Genomic DNA, 16,941 nt, shown 5'->3' with positions numbered 1-16,941 from the left:
CGTGTGAAGCACTGCAAAGCTGCTCTAACTTGTGTGTTGAGACCAGAGAGAAGAGTTACTGACCTAATTGCTTTGCTGCCTGTGCTGACGATAGCTTCACCTAACCTTGACCGAGGAACAACCAGAACACGTCGATGTCATTCCACTCCAGCTTCTCTTCCAGGGTATGAAAGCGTGAATGGGCAGGGTTTCGGCACGATGATGTCGGGTTATTTTTATGGATCAGTTGGAAAGGGACTGCACTGTGACCACGTAAAAAATGATCAAGTGCTTGAGGTGCAGTTCGTCGTTGCTGCATGTGCGAGAGGGGCGTTCATGTCTATGCACATGCTCCTGCCACTTTGACGATATGCTTTTCTTGGTCTGGAAGTCGCGTCTTTACTTTACTTCTGGCTCTGATGCAGTCGCTCTTTCCTCTGTCTCGGCTTCGACATCATCGAACACCCAGTACTTCTCGAGATCTTTGATACGATCCGCAGCTGCTCTTGCTAGCTCATTCAGTTCATCCTCAATCATATTACCATCCGCCAAGTCATCTAGCCTCCTAGCCCATGCCAGCCATCGCCGGACAGTAACGCTGTTCCGGCCATGATTATCCTCATACCCCTCCTCACAAACTCGCATAGGCCCAGCAGATGCAAAGCAACGACTTTGCATCGTCTCCGTCCACAATTCTTCACCAGCAATCAAAATCCACCTACAAGCAGATCTCAGGTTGTGTAGAGAATCGATTCCTTTTGCGGTGGTTGGATCATACTCTAATGAGTAGACGATGGTACGGAAAGCATAGAGTGATAGGAAGCCGAAATCGCAAGGCGAAGCGCTATTGCCTTGGTAGAGGAAAGCGGCAAAGGTGTTTTGGCTTGTCCACTGTTGCTCTGCGATGTGTTCCGCTTCTCCGTCATTGATGTAGCCCGTGACACCTAACGAGATACGTTAGAAGATGAAATATCGACTTAAGGAAGCGGTTTGCATACCGTACATGGAATCGCCAAGTCCAGCTTCGAATTGAGGGAGATCTGCCCATAGCTTTCCACCGTCCACTTCAATGACTTGGCCAGATCCGACGATTAAAGTCTTGTGATTGAACGATAAATGAAGTGTTTCAGTGCTTTCATTACGCACGTCCGGCAATCGTGAAAGTGCCAGTACCAACCTCGCTAATTTGCCGAGATCTTGTTCGTCCGAGAGCTTCAGAGCGGAGCTGACAATAATTAGAATGACCTCGTAGTAAACAGCCAAGAAATCAGCATTCGACATCACGAACGAAGTGATGAGAATTGCTGCCTCATCCGGTTGCACAGTCTCGTCGAGAAGCTGCCTCAGAGCGTCGAAGAGCGGGACACATCTTCCCCCCGTCTTGTCTTGATATGCATATGCTTCATCGAGATGTGTGATCCATGAACAATATGAAGTGGTGCTTCCCATTGCAGTGTGTCGTACAGAACGTAAGAGTTGTGCAATCTGGTTTTGATAGCAATCTCCCCGCAGCGGCTCCGAGGAAGGATTCTGCCAAGAATGATGGACAACATGATCTTTGCGATTATCATGACAACGATGTCTCATGAGAACTTGAGTCGTAGTTTTCGCTTAAAAAGGAACATACATCGCCACTATGCTCGTAGTCCTTGCGATTTCAAGCTAAAGCTGATCCGATTATCGGTCCCGAATGTGTCCTGGTTCCCTAGGCGTCCATGATCCATGTAGCAGTGTATACGACCATGGGTCATCTTGCCAGTGATACAATTGCGTTTCGGAAGCTTTGTGGAGACTGGGAGTACCAGTGTTGCAGTTTGGTCTCTTCTTTATCCAGACCGATTGTATCCGGTGCTTTCTGTAGTCCTTCTATGGTGTTTTGGTTCAACTCCTCCAGTATCCGGACTTTGTGTGGCATTGGATCTGCTCAGATGTTGTGGCTTGGAGAGTGGCTTAGGGTATCGCTTATAACCACCGAAAACGTGATCCTCGTGACCTTTTGGCATTGCTTGTGACACTCCATCCTTAGTGTAGCACTTGTGGCAATCGAACATTTCGGGCTGATGATATTCCATATCCAAAGTTCCAGGTCGATAGGTCTTCGTATCTGGGATTCTGCACCACCGTAGCTTTGAGGCGTTGCTAGTATACGACTCGCAAGTACTGCAATATTTCTTTATTTTCTCGGCGCAAACGACAGGAAAATGCGTCTTCCAAACAAACGCCTCACGGTCGCTCGCAGAAAAGCGACGGATCCAGAAAGACATGCGTTCCATCTGTTAAATACTCCTGTATTTCGAGCTGTTCGCTCTGTGACGCACCTCTGCGAGTTGGCGATAATGCTCAGCTCTACGTCGCCGGAATTCGGGATCTCTCATACTCCTGTAGTACCACCGTATGGCAGGGGACACGTTCAATAGCTCTTCATCCAATGGGTTCAAAGTGGACTTCTTGACTTCGCTACTAGAGGAAACCACTCGAAACAGAACCTGCTTCACTGATTGGCGAGCGATCGGACCGGAGAGACTCAAGAAGGGCAACCTTGAGTATAAGGATAACATGGTGTACGCTGTCGCGAATATCTTCCTGAGGTGGAAAGTAGGAAGTCTGGGAGGAACGAGTAGATTGTGAGGCCAGAGGCAAGCGGTGAACAGCGAACAGTACTTTTGGCGATAGATCCACTCCAGATGAAGAGCTTGCGACGACGCTACTGAATCTCGAATTCCGTTCTTTTTCCAAAGTAGTGGATGCCAAGTTCTGATTGGAATTGAGATGGGTTGAGGAAGATTGAATTGACAAAAATGTCGCGTCGAAGTCTGGCTTCTGTGCGCGATCGTGACTGACGACGCGTTCTGGCGGGGGTGATGACCCTGCTCATTCCAGCCAAAGCGGCGTTGACATTCAGTGCCTCCTCAAGGACCAGCCACTGTTCATGCTGAGGCTTTACTGCTGCACTCGAATCATGTCCGAGAGATGACTGACGCCACGTCATTTGCCATTTTCCAACCACTCATTGCCTTCCGCCTCTTGTTGTGTTTATCGTATCAGAGTGTTTGAGTCTACGGTTTTGGTCTCGATCGATGCTCACCCCAGACGTGACTTTCATGGCCCTTCGGCATGATGTCCGGCATGCCTTTGGCTACATAGCAGCTATGGCACTCAAAAAGCTCCGGGCTCTCATCTCTGTGATCGCTTTGATTGTTGATTTGCTTCCACCTGGATTTGAAGCTATAGTCAGCAGACTGCTCTAAAGATATAGACACTGTCATTGAGTTCAGATTATCATCCAGGGTCGGGTGTCCTCACATCAATATCACCTACCATAGCTTCGATCCTCTCGCGGGGGTATTCTCACACGTACTACAGGTCCTGACCTGAGCTTCCGAAGTAAAGACTGGAATGTGTGTCTTCCAAGCAAGGCCCGTTCTTTGCTCATCGGTGAGCATATTCAACCAAGTCCTAATCGTTGTCGGCAGCTGAAGCGGTCCCCCCTTGTAGGGTCGTTTGTCAAAGTATTTTTGTCTTGACCTCTGTTCTTTTTGGATAAATTCAGGATCTGTGCGACGGTCATGCCAATACTTCAACTGTCGGTCGCAGCGAGCTCGGCGCCAGACAGGATCGTCCATTTTGCGATAATAATAACGCATTCGGGTTGACATGCCCAGCAGTTCGGCCTCCGTGGGCGATGCACGCTTGGACAGATTTTCTTGAAACGAGAAAAGCCGAACAAGACCAGATCGGTAGAGCGTCTCTGAACTTGGTAGACTTGACGAAATGTGTTTCCTTAGAAAGGCCAACATTTCGTTTGAGCCCGAAGAGACCAGGAGTCGGATTTAAGTAATGGAAAAATTCAGAAGCTTGGGTTACTTTAATCAAGATCGAAGTCCAAAAGTTCAGAATCTGACTAATTGGGTGAACTTGCGGTCGGGGAGAAGTTTCAGTAGAATCGCAAGCAATTGATGCAAGCAATGAGGTTCGCTTTTTATTCGACGTCCGTGCACCATGGGCTACAAGTCAACGACACCACAAGGACTCCAAGGAGATTCTTCCACATGACACAAATGATCTTGCCTTTCTGCAGCAGAGCTTACTGGATGAATGAATGATGTCGAGACACGTTACAATAGCTCCACCAAGCTCTTACATAGGGCTCGTATACACGTTGTTACCAGAGCCTCTCTCTCCTCGATCATGCTTGGCCGTGGATTTACAGCTGTGGAAATGCAAGATGATTTTCAGGGATCCGAGGTTGTCCATCGAGAGAGACGCATCTGATAGCTCTCTCCGACATCGTTGCTCATGACTTGAATTTGTTTGTGCATTTCTACAGATCATTTGGGAAGCTTCACTTGTCAACGGACATAAATTAGCGGGGCGGTGACCTGATGTCTGGGTGCTTGGTGCAGGTACATTGTGAAACACAAAGCGTCGCTACTCCCTCCCTCGCTCGTTACGAATTGGAAGTTGTAAAAAGGCACAGTCATATGTGCTTCTGTAATATCCGACCAGGGAGACAATGCGAATAAGTAACGTAAGTTCAGTATTAAATATATGTTCGGATTCGATGCCTGTATCTGTAGTCTTTGCTCAACGCGCAAGCTTCACGGAATGCGTCGTTTGCCGCCTGCACGAGTATATGTCCATATGTACAATACTAGACAAAAGCCACAGAGAATGTAGGAAAAGCAAGAATGATGACGAAAAGCGAATAGCGGGAAAACAAACTCCAATCCAAGATGCAACAAGAACCAGCTCCTTGCGAGAGAGACCGAGGTAAAAACGCCATGCCGAGAAAAGACGTAAAAACAACCCAAACAGAGACGCTTGATCGGGGAAGGCAGCAGAAGAACAGAGAGTGATGGGTGCTTTTTGCTCTTCCTAGGGAATGATAGGCGTAATGAGGAGACAGAAAAATACAAGGGGGGTTGTTGGCGTGCGCGTATAAACAGTGAAAAACTCCATCCCAGAAGCCTGGAAACCTTCTAGTTTGCCGAAATCGATACATTAATCGTCGAAACACTTGGTCATCCCATCAAGCTCAGTTATTCTCGCCAAGCTCACTTTTGATTGGATGAAATAGGTTTGGAAGGGTGCACATACGTCCAGTGCCAGTCTCTTCGTCCCTAGTACCACCCTCCTTGTTTTCGCGAAGACCGAGCCAGCGGCGCCAAAGAGCTCCGGAGAATCCAGAATTGTAGTAAAATGAACTGCCGATGAAGTTGTGCTCGCCCCATCCGAAAGGACTATCAACATCGATCCTGGGACGGTTGAACATTCTGTCCATGTACTCAAGATCCCAATCGCGGTCGAAATAAACGGGGTGAGGTGCGTAGACGGATTTGAGTCCATGTTGCAAGGCACACGATGCAGGCCACATCTCAGGGAACATGGTGTGACGGTACTTCCAGGTCTCCTCGTGCATGATATCCATCAAACGCTTTGAAAGACGTGAGACGGTAATGATAGCGCAGCGGCGAGGAGGAGGGGGCATTTGCAGGTTGTAGCCAGTTACGTCCAGACGGAAGACCCAGTTTGTCTTACTGGGATCGAAGATGGGGTTGAAAGTGATGAGATCGGCTTCTTCGCCGACTCCCCACTTGAAATTGTCCCTGTCATATGGCATGGGGGGAGTCGTGTCTGAGGGAGAAGGAGTGAGGCCATCATGCTGGAAGGCAGAAGGACCCCATATAGGAGTCTTGCCGTTCTCGAGGGTCTCGCGTTCGACCATGTCAGTGAAGTTCTGATATGTACCGTGGAGCTGGGGCATCCAGAATCTCTCAGCTCTTTCCCACATGCCCTTGCGAGGTTGCTTGCGAGCCCAATCACCGATGGCAGTGTTGAATTCGTAGTAGTGACCATTGTAGCGAAGATCCATTTCCCAGTTCCAGTAGAAGTCGTAGTCAGGGTACTGTTGGCCGAACCACTGGAGAGCGAAATGAGCAGAACGGTAGACTCCGTGCACGCTCTGCCCGGAAGGATTCTCAAAGGGCTCTGCGAAGGGGGGAGGGTAGTAGTTGAGCAGTTGCGACTCTGACCACAAAACAGTCATGTTCCAGAACTCCTTGGGCATGTTCTGTTCAATGACCTTCTGGTAAACACTCTTGTCGGCCCAGATGGGCAGAGTCTCATCCTTGACGTGCAAAAGGAAGTAGACATCGTACTCTCCACCGGATTTGAGGGAAAGTTCAGCAATCATTGCACGAAGAGAGTAGAGCTGGTTGTAGTTGAAGTTGTAGCCGGTCCAGATGCGAAGGACGTAGGCATGGCGGGAAACCTTGCGATGAGCATCCTTGTTTTCGAAACGGCCCTTGTTCTTTTCGTGGCACTTCTTCATGGCCTTGCCCCAGTTGACATTGGAGTAGTCGACTGTGCCCATCTTTTCGAAAAGCTTATCGACACCAACATTTTCCGAGTCAAGACCAGGACCAAGACCACCAGCTGTAGCGTTGTAACCATAACCGTAAGGACCGAGTCTGCCATATCTATCGTAACAAACATCATCTCTGATTCCAAGCTCTTTGTGTGAGCCAAAGTTGGGCACAGTCATATTTCTGGGAAGACCAGGATACACGTAAACATCGGGAACCTCGACCTTGTCCTGATCGTCCATATAGCAGGTCTCGACCTTTCCATACTTCTGAGTGTATTCGTACGAAGCGTAGTCGGGGTAAGGAGTCAACTTGATGGGCTCGAAAGCGGGTTGCTTGGGAAAGCCACGGGCTTCATTCTGGTCAACGAAGCCTTCGGGGATCGACTTGTTGTAGCGGTTCTGAGGTACCCATTCTTTGGGAGATACCAGTGTGCGGATGCCGTTGTAATAAGCTTTTAATCTATTGACGTCATGTCAGTAACGATGGTCGTGATCGAAGATCGAAGGGGTGTCTTACGGCTGATATTCTTCCCAAGGATAACCAGGAGGCTTAGCTTCCGGATGCGGGTTTTCTGGCGGCGGACGATGGTGGAATGGGTGATGACGAGTCGCAATGAGCATCAGGAGCACGAACAGTGAGGTCAATGCCCAGAGAAGGATGCGGAGCGGAGACCAGCGAACAGAGCGCATGGCCTCGCCGGCGCGCCTCGGTGAAGGCCATCGGACTCGCTTGAGAGGCTGCAATGTGAAGGGCGACGTGTTGCGACTGTCCGAGGGAAGCTGCTGGTAGGAAAAGTTGTTGTGGAACAGGCGCAGCGGGTTCAGATGACGCAACCGCGCACCACCTTGCTGTTGCTGTTGCATTATTGGGAGACCTTCACCAGCATCACTGGAGAGGCTGCTCTCCGACTTGCGTTCTTTGTAGTCTTCCAGTTTGGCGGTATTGCGTGAGAAAAATACAGGTGCAGCGAGCGACGAGGGTTAGTGAACGAGCCAAGATCTGAAGGCGAGAAAGCCGAGACCAGCCGTTGGAATTATAGCCGGGCGGACCGGGAGAGGTTGGGAAGAGTCGACGGCGAGCACAAGGTTGCTATAGGCTAGCTGAGGTACGCTGAGTTGCTCGAAGCCAAAAGGGGGGGGGGAGTGGTTGGCCGGGGTCGGGGGTGAGGGAGATGGAGGAGAGAAGAGGTGGACGACGACGACAAGAAGAAGTGGTGGAACAATTTCCAGACAGCGTCCAGCAGACGGAGGTCGTAGCGGTAGCAGGAGAAACGGGCCGCTTCCAAGCACAAGATCAAACACTATGGTGCAAGTGGAACAGCGATGATTGAAGGCTCGAACGGCGGCGAGGTCCGTGTGTCTTTAACAAGTCCAAAAGCCTCCTCAACACCCGCCGACGATCGCTGATTGGCCAGGCACTCCAATGTGAACACCCTTCCACTCTTCGCTGTTATCGCTCCTCCACTGGCCGCTTCCTTGATTCAGGCACTGGAAATACTGGGCAGGAGAGTTTATGGCCTTCTGTTGAGTCGACGCTTGTTTGCTTGCGTTTGCCTTGGATACCGGACGCGACGCGACGCTGCGCTTTTACTTGCAACAGCATCGTCTTGTGTCTCTCTGTCCGCGGAAAGCACAATCGCATTACGCAGCCCCGGCCTCTGAATCTGGAGATCTCCTTGAAAGTCCTGCATGGCCGGTGCGCCACACCCTAGCAGCTAGGACTGACTCTCCATTTCATTCTCTTTCCGTCATGCATCCACCACACTACTCTGGGGATCATGCCCTGCTTCTTGTAGGGAGCTGACTGGTTTTCCAGCGCGTCCCATATTGCGCCCATTCTGCATCTCTGCCGAATGCTCCGCCAACTTGCCGTCTGCCGTGTAGTTGACATGTTGCGCCGTACGACCAAAACATGGCAGCATAAATCTTTTGTTTTGATCGTCGACTGGTCCACTCAAAGGTCGCAAGCATCGTGAAACATGTCCATTTCGCATCCCTATGCACATCACACTTCTCCAGATCATTCATCTCATCGTCACAGCCTCACTCTGCAGAACGCGCAATCCCTAATGCTGCCATCCGTTTCCTGTCAAATCCGTCTACCATCCCGTGTAAACACAAGACCACAAGCTCCCGCTTCTCCGGTGCAGTGTGAGGGCTTGCATGAAACTGGGCGACGCTACACGTAGTCTCGCTGTCGTCTTCTGTCTTGGCTGCCGCCATAACCACCATACCCTTATCACCTTCTTGATGTGATTCCTACATCATGACCGGCTCCGTAAACCCGGGGTCGTCTACACTTTGCAAGCCATCCTCTTTGCACAAGCGAAAGAAACATTTCGATGCTGCAGGTATCTTGCACTGAACGCGCGATTTCACCCAGAATCTGTCCAATCTTAACAGACTTGACCCCTGTATTCCCGAGAGATCTATGGTGAACAAGGTTAGCTACCACCACCATGTACAACAAACTCTTGTCAGACAACGACAGCCGAAAGAGCCTCATTCTGATTTGCATCTCCCATGGCTTGCTGATTTTTCTTGGAAGTGCGCGTCTTTTTGCAAATATTATCTGACAGATTCTCATCGGGTGCACACCTTCTGCCGCAGAGGAGTTCTATCTTGCTGTAGATCAAGGCAGATGATGTCCGACCTCCTTGTACGTTGAACTCTATCACGCATAGCTGCATCAAGGCACAATAAGATTCAGAGTTGCAGCGATGTTTGCTGAGAGTCGCCATCTCATCGACTCTCTGAGAAGGCTCAATCTGACCACAGATAACTCTGCCTTTTCACAGCTAGTGGATTATTGTACGTCAATCATGGAGCACAATAATTCGTTACAGCATTGGGAAAAGCAGAAAAGAGAACGGGATGTGCCCCTTTCGCGGTCGTCCCGCTCTCGCGCAACACTTGCAGCAAACAATACTCCAATCGATAAACCGCCTATTTTTGGCTGGCTATTGGCTGCATGAACGCCTCCAATATTAATCACCAATCATATTGCCACATGTTATGATAACTGTGCCTCATCTACTATATCATGACTTTGATCTTGCTCACAATGTCGACTCTCACACTCGTGTTGTAATCTCTGCAGGATGCGACTTCTGAGGATGGTCCTTCGCGCTGATTGCAAGGAAACCTCGATTTGTTTGTCGCTATGGTCCTCATTCCAGCCACCACCTTACAGGACCTCTCCTCGAGCAACAAGCCTTCCTGGTCCCATTAGACTTCACTTCCTTTCACAAGTCACAAAAAAACCGGGCAAGTGTTTAACCACGCGGTTCGAAAGAAGGTTGGTGTCCAACTCTGAGCCACTTTTCAACGCCGAGGCTGGGGGGCAATCGTTCGTCACGAACCTTTTTCTTGTCCAGCAGCTGGACCTGGAACTTTCAGCTCAGCAGAACAACAAAAACATTGGCGCGTCGCGTCCTGTGCGGATGAGAGCGGGCAAGTATATACGAGGTGAAGGAAAAGCTTGAATGGACGTCGGCTCCAACTTCTTGCTACCTATGTGGGTGGCCGGAGTGATAGGATTTGATGTGTGTCGACGGTATGCTGCATGCGTGGTAGGTATCTGGATGCTAGAAGAGTCTTGCCCTCATTCACGACTACGCAGAGCAATAGTAAGCTGTCCGCAGAGCAGCTTATCTTTAAGTCAACTGAGCCTCCGATGGGTATCCATCTGCGGACGTGTCTTGATGACCTTTCTCTGCCTCTTGTGTGTCATGTTATATCGCTACAGCTACTTGTTCCTCGAAAAGATAGGATATACAAGAGTTAGGAGCCGAAGGACGGTTATAAGGTCAATGCCTAATAATTTCTTCGGGTTCACACATCTTTATGACAGTGAATGGCGAGAACAAGCTTCGGAAAGCCACAGTCATCTTTGAGTCAACGGAGCTTCCGTTTGGTTCATACACTGACGACTCTGAATGCTTATGCTCTGATCACATGATCCATTCTGTATTTCCACAGTTACTCACTTACCAAATCTATTGCGGGAGAGTGAGAGCTAGCACAAGGTGACGACGACCAAATCGATGTCAGAGAATACCTTTAAAAGGTTACTCATCAACAGTAAGCCGCCGTCAATGTGGAGGAAGATCGCAGAGGAGCCTGCCTGGCGTCGTGTGGCTCGTCCACCGTTTCTGGTGAAAAGGGCGTACTACTACAACCTGGTTGCCTATGAGCCTTCGACGATACGCGACAGTAGAAGCTGGCGAAGAGAGACAATTGACGGGCCAGGGTCAAGAAGCTTCCTTGGAATCACTCTCCATCGATACGCTACAGAGCTGAGATCAAGCTGTCGAAAGGCGCGGTCATTTTCCAGACTGGAGCAATCCCTGGAGAGAGAGTCAACAAACCAACGTCTTGTGCTCCAACTTAGGCAAGCCCTCCTGACCTACTCTAGCACATGAAGACAGCTCTTTACCATTGCACATGACTAGCCAATTATCACATGTAACGTTTGTTAAAGGGCCAATCTCCCGGACCAGTAATCCAGACTTTTCTCGAGCGTTTCAAGACGCCCACGTACCAAGACTTCAACGTTGGTGGGGGCTCTTGACCAAAAGATTGGTTGACTACAGGGTTCCTATCTCTTTGATATAGAGAGAATAGAGATAGGCTGATGGAAGTAACGGTATCCACGACGATTGAGAAATGCAGGTTTGCACATGCACGATCATGTGCAGAGGGCTGGCTGCTTGTGACACTGCATTGTTGTTTGTTGTTATCTGATGCATGAGGGGAGAGTAGTGAAGGATCTAGCAGAGGGTGTCTGACACGAGTCGTGTAAGGCTAGAAGAGGCACATGGACAGCAATTGTCTAGGGTGAAAACATAGGTAGTTGTTCGAGACATTGTTTGGACAATAAAGGCGGTGTATAGGGGCTTGGCGAGACGAAGGCGGTGTGTGGAGGGGCACGCTCAATACGAAACAGCACAAGTTTTGTTCTGGAATGATTGCAAGGACGGTGTACGATTTGTGGCCATCTCTCACATGAAGACACAGGAAATTGACACAGTTGCAACGGGTTGCCTTGGAATCAGCTTGATGAGTGCAGCAGGTCTGCGAGAGCAAGCACGTTTCACAAGGGAAATTAAACTTTCATGACCGTGACCTTCTGTGAAGTGACGACAGCCGGCAGCCGAGATGGGGAGTAGAAGATAAACATCCAAACAAATGCTCGGCCCTAAGCACGCAACACAAATCACTCGCTTTCTCCACATAGACGACTCGGGTTTTTCTCTTCTCCAGAGCAAGTGAGACGATCGTTACAACATCTTGCACGCCTACAGAAAAACATAGACACGAAACAGGAGATCGGTGGCCTTGTGTGAGAGCGATACACGCCGGATCATCAAGGTGTCCTGTCCCCTCGACACAGTGCGGAGAAAGTGCAACATGTCAATGCATTAGTCGTTGAATCGAGAGAAGAGCTTGCGCACATCTACATCAGTGCATCTGTTATTGGACATGGAAGAGGTCGAACAGAGGTCCTCTCCCCTCGCTGGGCCTGGAACAACACGAGCAAATCGACGACTGCAACTACGAAAGAATGGCTTCCGCGGTCGCGCCCTGCCCAATCGTAACATTACGCCCAAGCGCAACATCTCGGACGCATGGTCTTCGCCCGCTCCACAAGACAACACACCCACCTCCGATCTACCTCAAGCAGAGTCGGCCAGGACAGATCTGAGTACAAGAGGGAGATCGTCGAGCATACTGCAAGAAGTCAGCAACTCGAGTTTGCGAAGGAAAGACAAGAACAAACACAAGCACGACTCTGCCTTGTCCATTTTTGCAGACGAGAATGGGCAGGAGAAGCTGTGGAGCTTTGAGTCGTCGCCAGCATGGTATGACAAGATGGCCCCGCCTCGCAACCAGAGTTACACTAACAACTCACACAGTCTCCCGCCCGAAGCGCCCAACTTGACAAAGTCAAGAAAGAAGCATGCACGCACGCAATCATACAAGAGCAACCCCGACACGGAACAAGCTGATCAACACATTGCATATCTCGAGTCCGAGCTCGCCGTATACCAAACTCAATTGGCCTCGTTGACCTCGCCGTCTGTAACGAAAGAAAAGGGCCAAAAATTACGCTTGCTGGGTCAAGACATCAGGAGACTAGAAGAAGAGAACGCTCGCTGGGAGGCCGAATTTGATGAGCGAGTGCTGCAGGTCATGCAAGAACATGATGGTATCGAGTACAACTTGCGCGCCAGGATCAACATGCTCGAAGCCGACAGCGACAACTACGCTCAAAAGGTCAAAGAACTCCAAGCTCAACTTGATGCAACAAGAAAGGCTCTGGACATTGCAGAGTCCGCGAACATCGAGTTCGAGAAGAGATTGGAGACGTTTGCACATCTGCTCGTCACTTCGCCCATCAAGTCCGAGACACCGCTTGCTCAACCACCCTTTACCAAGGAATCACGCAGTACCAGACAGAAGAGGTTGTCTTTCCATCGCTTCCCTACTGCTGGCTCCCTGCACCAAGCAAGCATGTTTGAGCAGCACGAGCACGAAGAGAGCAGACCGCACAGCGAACCCGTCGTGCAAGACTACTTCGATAATCCTGTCAGCGATGCCGAGTGGGATCCCTCTAAACGAGAGTCCATCATCAGCGACGCTTCACGCAACAGCATTGATTTTAGCCTTTTCTTGAACAACGAGCCTCCGCCATCATCCTCCCGTGCTCGTCCGAATCGAAGGATGAGAAGATTCCATGGTGGATCGCATCTACCTAAGCCTTTGATCCTGTCGGCTGCACAACTCGCACCCATTCCCGCTTCGGCACCTCCACACGAACCTCATGAATCTCCTCGGGCCTTCCCTTTCCCAGATATTGATCTGGTGCCCAGAAGAGCTAGTTGTCATGAGTTTAGTCCGCTTACTGGACGTCGACGGGCAAAGACAACCACGGATGGACTAGACCCATCACTTCTTCAACCCTTCTCAAGACCCACGAACCCACCGATGTCACTCCCATGCTCAGCCGACCAAGAAGATACAACACCCACTCCGCAACAAACAAGTAGCGATTCAAACAATACATCAACAGACTACTCCTCCATAGGACCCAACCTAGGTCGAAACCTTCTCGAAGAACTCTCGGCCGTTAGACACGACGAAGACTCTCAAACCGCATCCTCAGGACCCACCCCCTTTGCAACTTTAATCTCAAAGCCCCCGGACTTTTCCTCCCACAGCACCAGTATCCAACGCAACATCTCCGGCGCCATGAGACTACGCCATCAACGCAGCATGTCCGAAGCCACAGGCCTCTCCCTATACCCACCTTCCCGTCAAGTTTCCTCATCCCGCCCAACACCTCTGCGTCCCAATGGCGTATTGGCAAAAGTCAAGGAACTGTTACGTTCACCCTGGAAACTAGCCAGGAGATGTGTGAGACGTGCTCATCAGGCTTTTTTGCTCTCGAGGACTGTTAATAGGATTCAATGGGTTTTGTTGCATGCGCTGTTGGGGCCGATGGCGACGAGGAGATTGATGGCTTGTTCGTTGCATGAGAGTGCTGTTTTGATGCAGTCGCCTTGTCGCTCTTCTTCTTCTTCTCGTAGGGTTTCTGCGGAGAGGCAGAGGAGGGAAAAGGAGGAGGAGGAGGAGGAGGAGGAGGAGGGCTTTGATGCTAATGAAGAGGTGGAGGGTTCGCCATGTCCTTTGAGACGACGACGTATTCCTCACTCTTCCTCTTCATCTCCCTCTTCTTCTTGTGTTTTCGAAACTACGACAAAAGAGATTGGGAATAGAAGCAAGAAAGTGAGGCAAGAAGCACCAATGTTGAGCCGACACTCTCCATGGCTGTGGGTCAGGTTCTCTCTTACTCTGGCTTTTGCGGTCGCTGCTGCTATCAGAGAAGGCCCAGGGGCGCTGATGATGGAATGTCAGAGTGAGGGCGGGTGTGAGAAGAAGGAGTGTGCATGTCTCGGATGCATGGGCAGGGAATTGAGGAAGTGTCGTGATGATTGAGCGTTTGTGATCATTATGGGTTCTGGCCCTTTTTTGGTATAGATTTGCAATGATAGCATGACCGGGGAAATTTGCACATGGACAATTGTATACAACGGAATAAAACATGGATGTTTACCTTTTTCACTTGTTTTCCCTTTCTCGGAGACTTTTTTTTCCTTTTTTCTTTTTGTGCATGGCTGCCAAATCCAATACAATGATGAGAAAGCTATCAGGTTGTACTTTTCACCTCTACAAGAACGTGTCACTCTTTGTAATAAGCTCAAGCCTTTTGCGAAGCCAAATACTCATCATGAGCCTTCTTCTGTCTCTCCCACTCCTTGACCAACTTCTTCCTCCTGCTCTTCGCAACCTCCTTACCCTCTGCATCTTTAGTCGGCACACCAGCCTCATCCCACTCGGAAAACTCCTTTGTCTTGAACATGGTTGCAGGGTCAATTTTGGCCTTTTCCTGCAATGCCTTTACTCTTTCCGCTTCTGCCTCCTTGGCTTTCTTCTTGGCGGCAATGATGGCTTCACGCTCTTCACGCGCTGCGACCAGAGAAGCGTCGAGGGGCCGCACCATGGCGGAGCTCTGATCGCGGTCTTCGAGGTAGATGCCGAGGTTCCAGAGATGTGTGTCGCGGAGCTGATCGCACAGGGTGAGCAAGTCAGAGGCCGAAGCTCCCTTGGAAGCGAGGTCTTTGACATCAGTCTTGAACTGTTGGGACACCGTAGCGAAGGGCTTGGAGGCTTCGTCTGTGCATGTCGGAATATCCGTGTCGTCGGCGAGTTGCTCAAGAGTTTGGTGTTCGAGGGAGCCTGTGCGGGCAAGCACTCTGACTTTATCGCGGAGTTGAGAGGCAGGGTACACGTATGCTTTTGCGGAGGCTGAGATGTCGACGCCTGACCAGCCGATACGCTTTGAATCAGAAAGGTTGTTCTCAGGGTCCAGGCCGAACATGCCGACGATTTGAGTGATCCATCTTGCCAGCGATGCAACTACAGCAGGGCTGAGACCCTTGACGGAGTTGTATTCAGTGACGAGATCGGAGAGGATTCTCATAGCGGCGGGTGTGTTGAACGAGTCACGAAGAGCGGCGTCCAGCTCAGTCTGGGCTGTTGACAACAAGCTTTGCAACTGCTGCTCAGTCTCACTCGACGAAGACTCGCTTGAATCTGTCTCATCCTTGACAAGGTCGCTTGCCTTCAGAAAGAAGTTGTTCATCTTGCTTTCCCAGGCGATTGTAGCTTTGAACAGATCGTCAGTCATTTCAAATCCGTCTTGCCATGGTCCGAGAAGGAAGCAGATACGCATAGTGCGCGGCGTCCACTCCGAGGCCAATGCTGCTCTGATGGTGGTGAAGTTCTTGAGCGACTTGGACATCTTCATGCCCTGAATGCGAAGATGACCGGTGTGCATGAAATAGTTGACCCAACCATCGTTGCAGAAGTAAGCAGTTGATTGCGCAACCTCGTTCTCGTGATGAGGGAACCTAAGATCGATACCGCCAGAGTGGATATCCATGGACTTGCCAATGACCTCTGATGCCATGACTGAGCACTCAATATGCCAGCCAGGACGACCAGGACCCCATGGACTAGGCCAGCTTGGCTCGCCAGCTTTGCTAGCCTTCCACAAGGCAAAGTGGTTGTCGCCGCGTTTGGTTGCACTGGTTGAAAGAGAACCTTCGCCTTCTGCCTGCAGAGCCTTGTCGTTTCTGCTCCATGGCTCCAGTCTGGGATATTGATATCCAGCCTTCTCAAAGGCATCAATGTCAAAGTAGACAGATCCGTCGGTGGTGGCGTATGCAAATCCATTGTTGACAATCTTTTCGACGAAGCTCACAATCTGAGGGACGTACTCGGTGACGCGAGTCAAAGTGTCGGGATACAGGACATTGAGGGCAGTCATGTCTTCGAAGAAACGGCCTTCGTACTTTTGAGTCAGGGCGAGGAAGATGTGGTGGTCGTTGGAATCGATGTCTGAGCCTTGCAGAGAGTCGATGTATGGTAGCAGAATATCGTCCGTCTTTGTGTAGAAGTCTTCTGATGATGCAGATGTGACTTGCAATGCTTTGGCAGCTAGACTTGCGGTTGCGAGGTGCATGCGTAGCTTGGGATCGAGGGCAGAATCGGCAGCGTAATCGCCATGAGCGCTTTTCACAGCAGCGTCAAACTTCTCGGGGGTCGTGTCGGTCGGTATTGAGGTGATGTTCTTCTTGATGTGGTGATGGAATGCAGCGCGTGCCATGGATCTGACATTGTCGTCGACTTGAGCGTGGTCCTTCTTGAAGCGAGCCAGGAGGTATTGTTGACGGGCTCTGAGAATGATCTTGTCGTCAATGTCGGTAGAGTTCATGACGAAGTTGACGTCGAAGCCAAAGTAGTCCTTCATGATGCGCCGGAGGATGTCGGTCGTGACAAAGTTGCGTGCATGGCCAAGGTGGGCATCGTCGTAGACAGTAGGACCGCAGGTGTACCAGGAAACCTTCTTGCCGGCAGGATCGATGGGCACGAAGTCGTCTTTCGTTCTGGTGAAGCTATTGTAGATTTTCAGCTTTGGGAGCTGTCCGTCAGCCGACGAGGGTTGCAGTCCTCTGGTCGCCATGGTG

At 50.4% G+C, this 16,941-nt stretch overlaps 7 protein-coding genes across 7 annotated transcripts; 3 read left to right on the top strand and 4 right to left on the bottom strand.

The window, feature by feature from the left end:
- Window positions 1-378: 378 nt before the first annotated feature.
- Window positions 379-1,428, bottom strand: AUEXF2481DRAFT_28401 (uncharacterized protein; the record flags this gene model as incomplete). The annotated part of the gene is made up of 2 exons (XM_013489434.1): window positions 379-923; window positions 978-1,428. The coding sequence occupies 2 exons, from the start codon at window positions 1,426-1,428 to the stop codon at window positions 379-381; spliced, it is 996 nt and encodes a 331-aa protein (XP_013344888.1).
- Window positions 1,429-2,643: 1,215 nt separating this feature from the next.
- Window positions 2,644-3,917, bottom strand: AUEXF2481DRAFT_639451 (uncharacterized protein). Its single transcript, XM_013489671.1, has 2 exons — window positions 3,298-3,917; window positions 2,644-3,192 (listed from the first exon to the last, which is right to left on the bottom strand). The coding sequence occupies exons 1-2, from the start codon at window positions 3,774-3,776 to the stop codon at window positions 3,036-3,038; spliced, it is 636 nt and encodes a 211-aa protein (XP_013345125.1). The 5' UTR covers window positions 3,777-3,917; the 3' UTR covers window positions 2,644-3,035.
- A 1,097-nt stretch (window positions 3,918-5,014) lies between these two features.
- Window positions 5,015-7,210, bottom strand: AUEXF2481DRAFT_28400 (uncharacterized protein; the record flags this gene model as incomplete). The annotated part of the gene is made up of 2 exons (XM_013489433.1): window positions 5,015-6,806; window positions 6,864-7,210. The coding sequence occupies 2 exons, from the start codon at window positions 7,208-7,210 to the stop codon at window positions 5,015-5,017; spliced, it is 2,139 nt and encodes a 712-aa protein (XP_013344887.1).
- A 2,529-nt stretch (window positions 7,211-9,739) lies between these two features.
- On the top strand, window positions 9,740-10,147 carry AUEXF2481DRAFT_38711 (uncharacterized protein). Its single transcript, XM_013489503.1, has 2 exons — window positions 9,740-9,918; window positions 9,969-10,147. Exons 1-2 carry the CDS (start codon window positions 9,832-9,834, stop codon window positions 10,131-10,133), a joined length of 252 nt encoding a protein of 83 aa, XP_013344957.1. The 5' UTR covers window positions 9,740-9,831; the 3' UTR covers window positions 10,134-10,147.
- AUEXF2481DRAFT_639281 (uncharacterized protein) lies at window positions 10,138-10,853 on the top strand. The gene has a single exon (XM_013489670.1). The coding sequence runs from the start codon at window positions 10,393-10,395 to the stop codon at window positions 10,768-10,770; it is 378 nt and encodes a 125-aa protein (XP_013345124.1). The 5' UTR covers window positions 10,138-10,392; the 3' UTR covers window positions 10,771-10,853.
- Window positions 10,854-11,707: 854 nt separating this feature from the next.
- On the top strand, window positions 11,708-14,578 carry AUEXF2481DRAFT_639232 (uncharacterized protein). Its single transcript, XM_013489669.1, has 2 exons — window positions 11,708-12,210; window positions 12,265-14,578. The coding sequence occupies exons 1-2, from the start codon at window positions 11,831-11,833 to the stop codon at window positions 14,345-14,347; spliced, it is 2,463 nt and encodes an 820-aa protein (XP_013345123.1). The 5' UTR covers window positions 11,708-11,830; the 3' UTR covers window positions 14,348-14,578.
- A 31-nt stretch (window positions 14,579-14,609) lies between these two features.
- Window positions 14,610-16,937, bottom strand: AUEXF2481DRAFT_46635 (uncharacterized protein; the record flags this gene model as incomplete). The annotated part of the gene is made up of 1 exon (XM_013489561.1): window positions 14,610-16,937. The coding sequence occupies one exon, from the start codon at window positions 16,935-16,937 to the stop codon at window positions 14,610-14,612; it is 2,328 nt and encodes a 775-aa protein (XP_013345015.1).
- Window positions 16,938-16,941: the final 4 nt, after the last annotated feature.

Source organism: Aureobasidium subglaciale (genome assembly GCF_000721755.1).
Source record: "Aureobasidium subglaciale EXF-2481 unplaced genomic scaffold scaffold_7, whole genome shotgun sequence".
NCBI lineage: Eukaryota > Fungi > Ascomycota > Dothideomycetes > Dothideales > Saccotheciaceae > Aureobasidium > Aureobasidium subglaciale.
The sequence above is the reverse complement of the archived record's forward strand: the minus strand, read 5'-3'. Positions and strand labels throughout refer to the sequence as shown.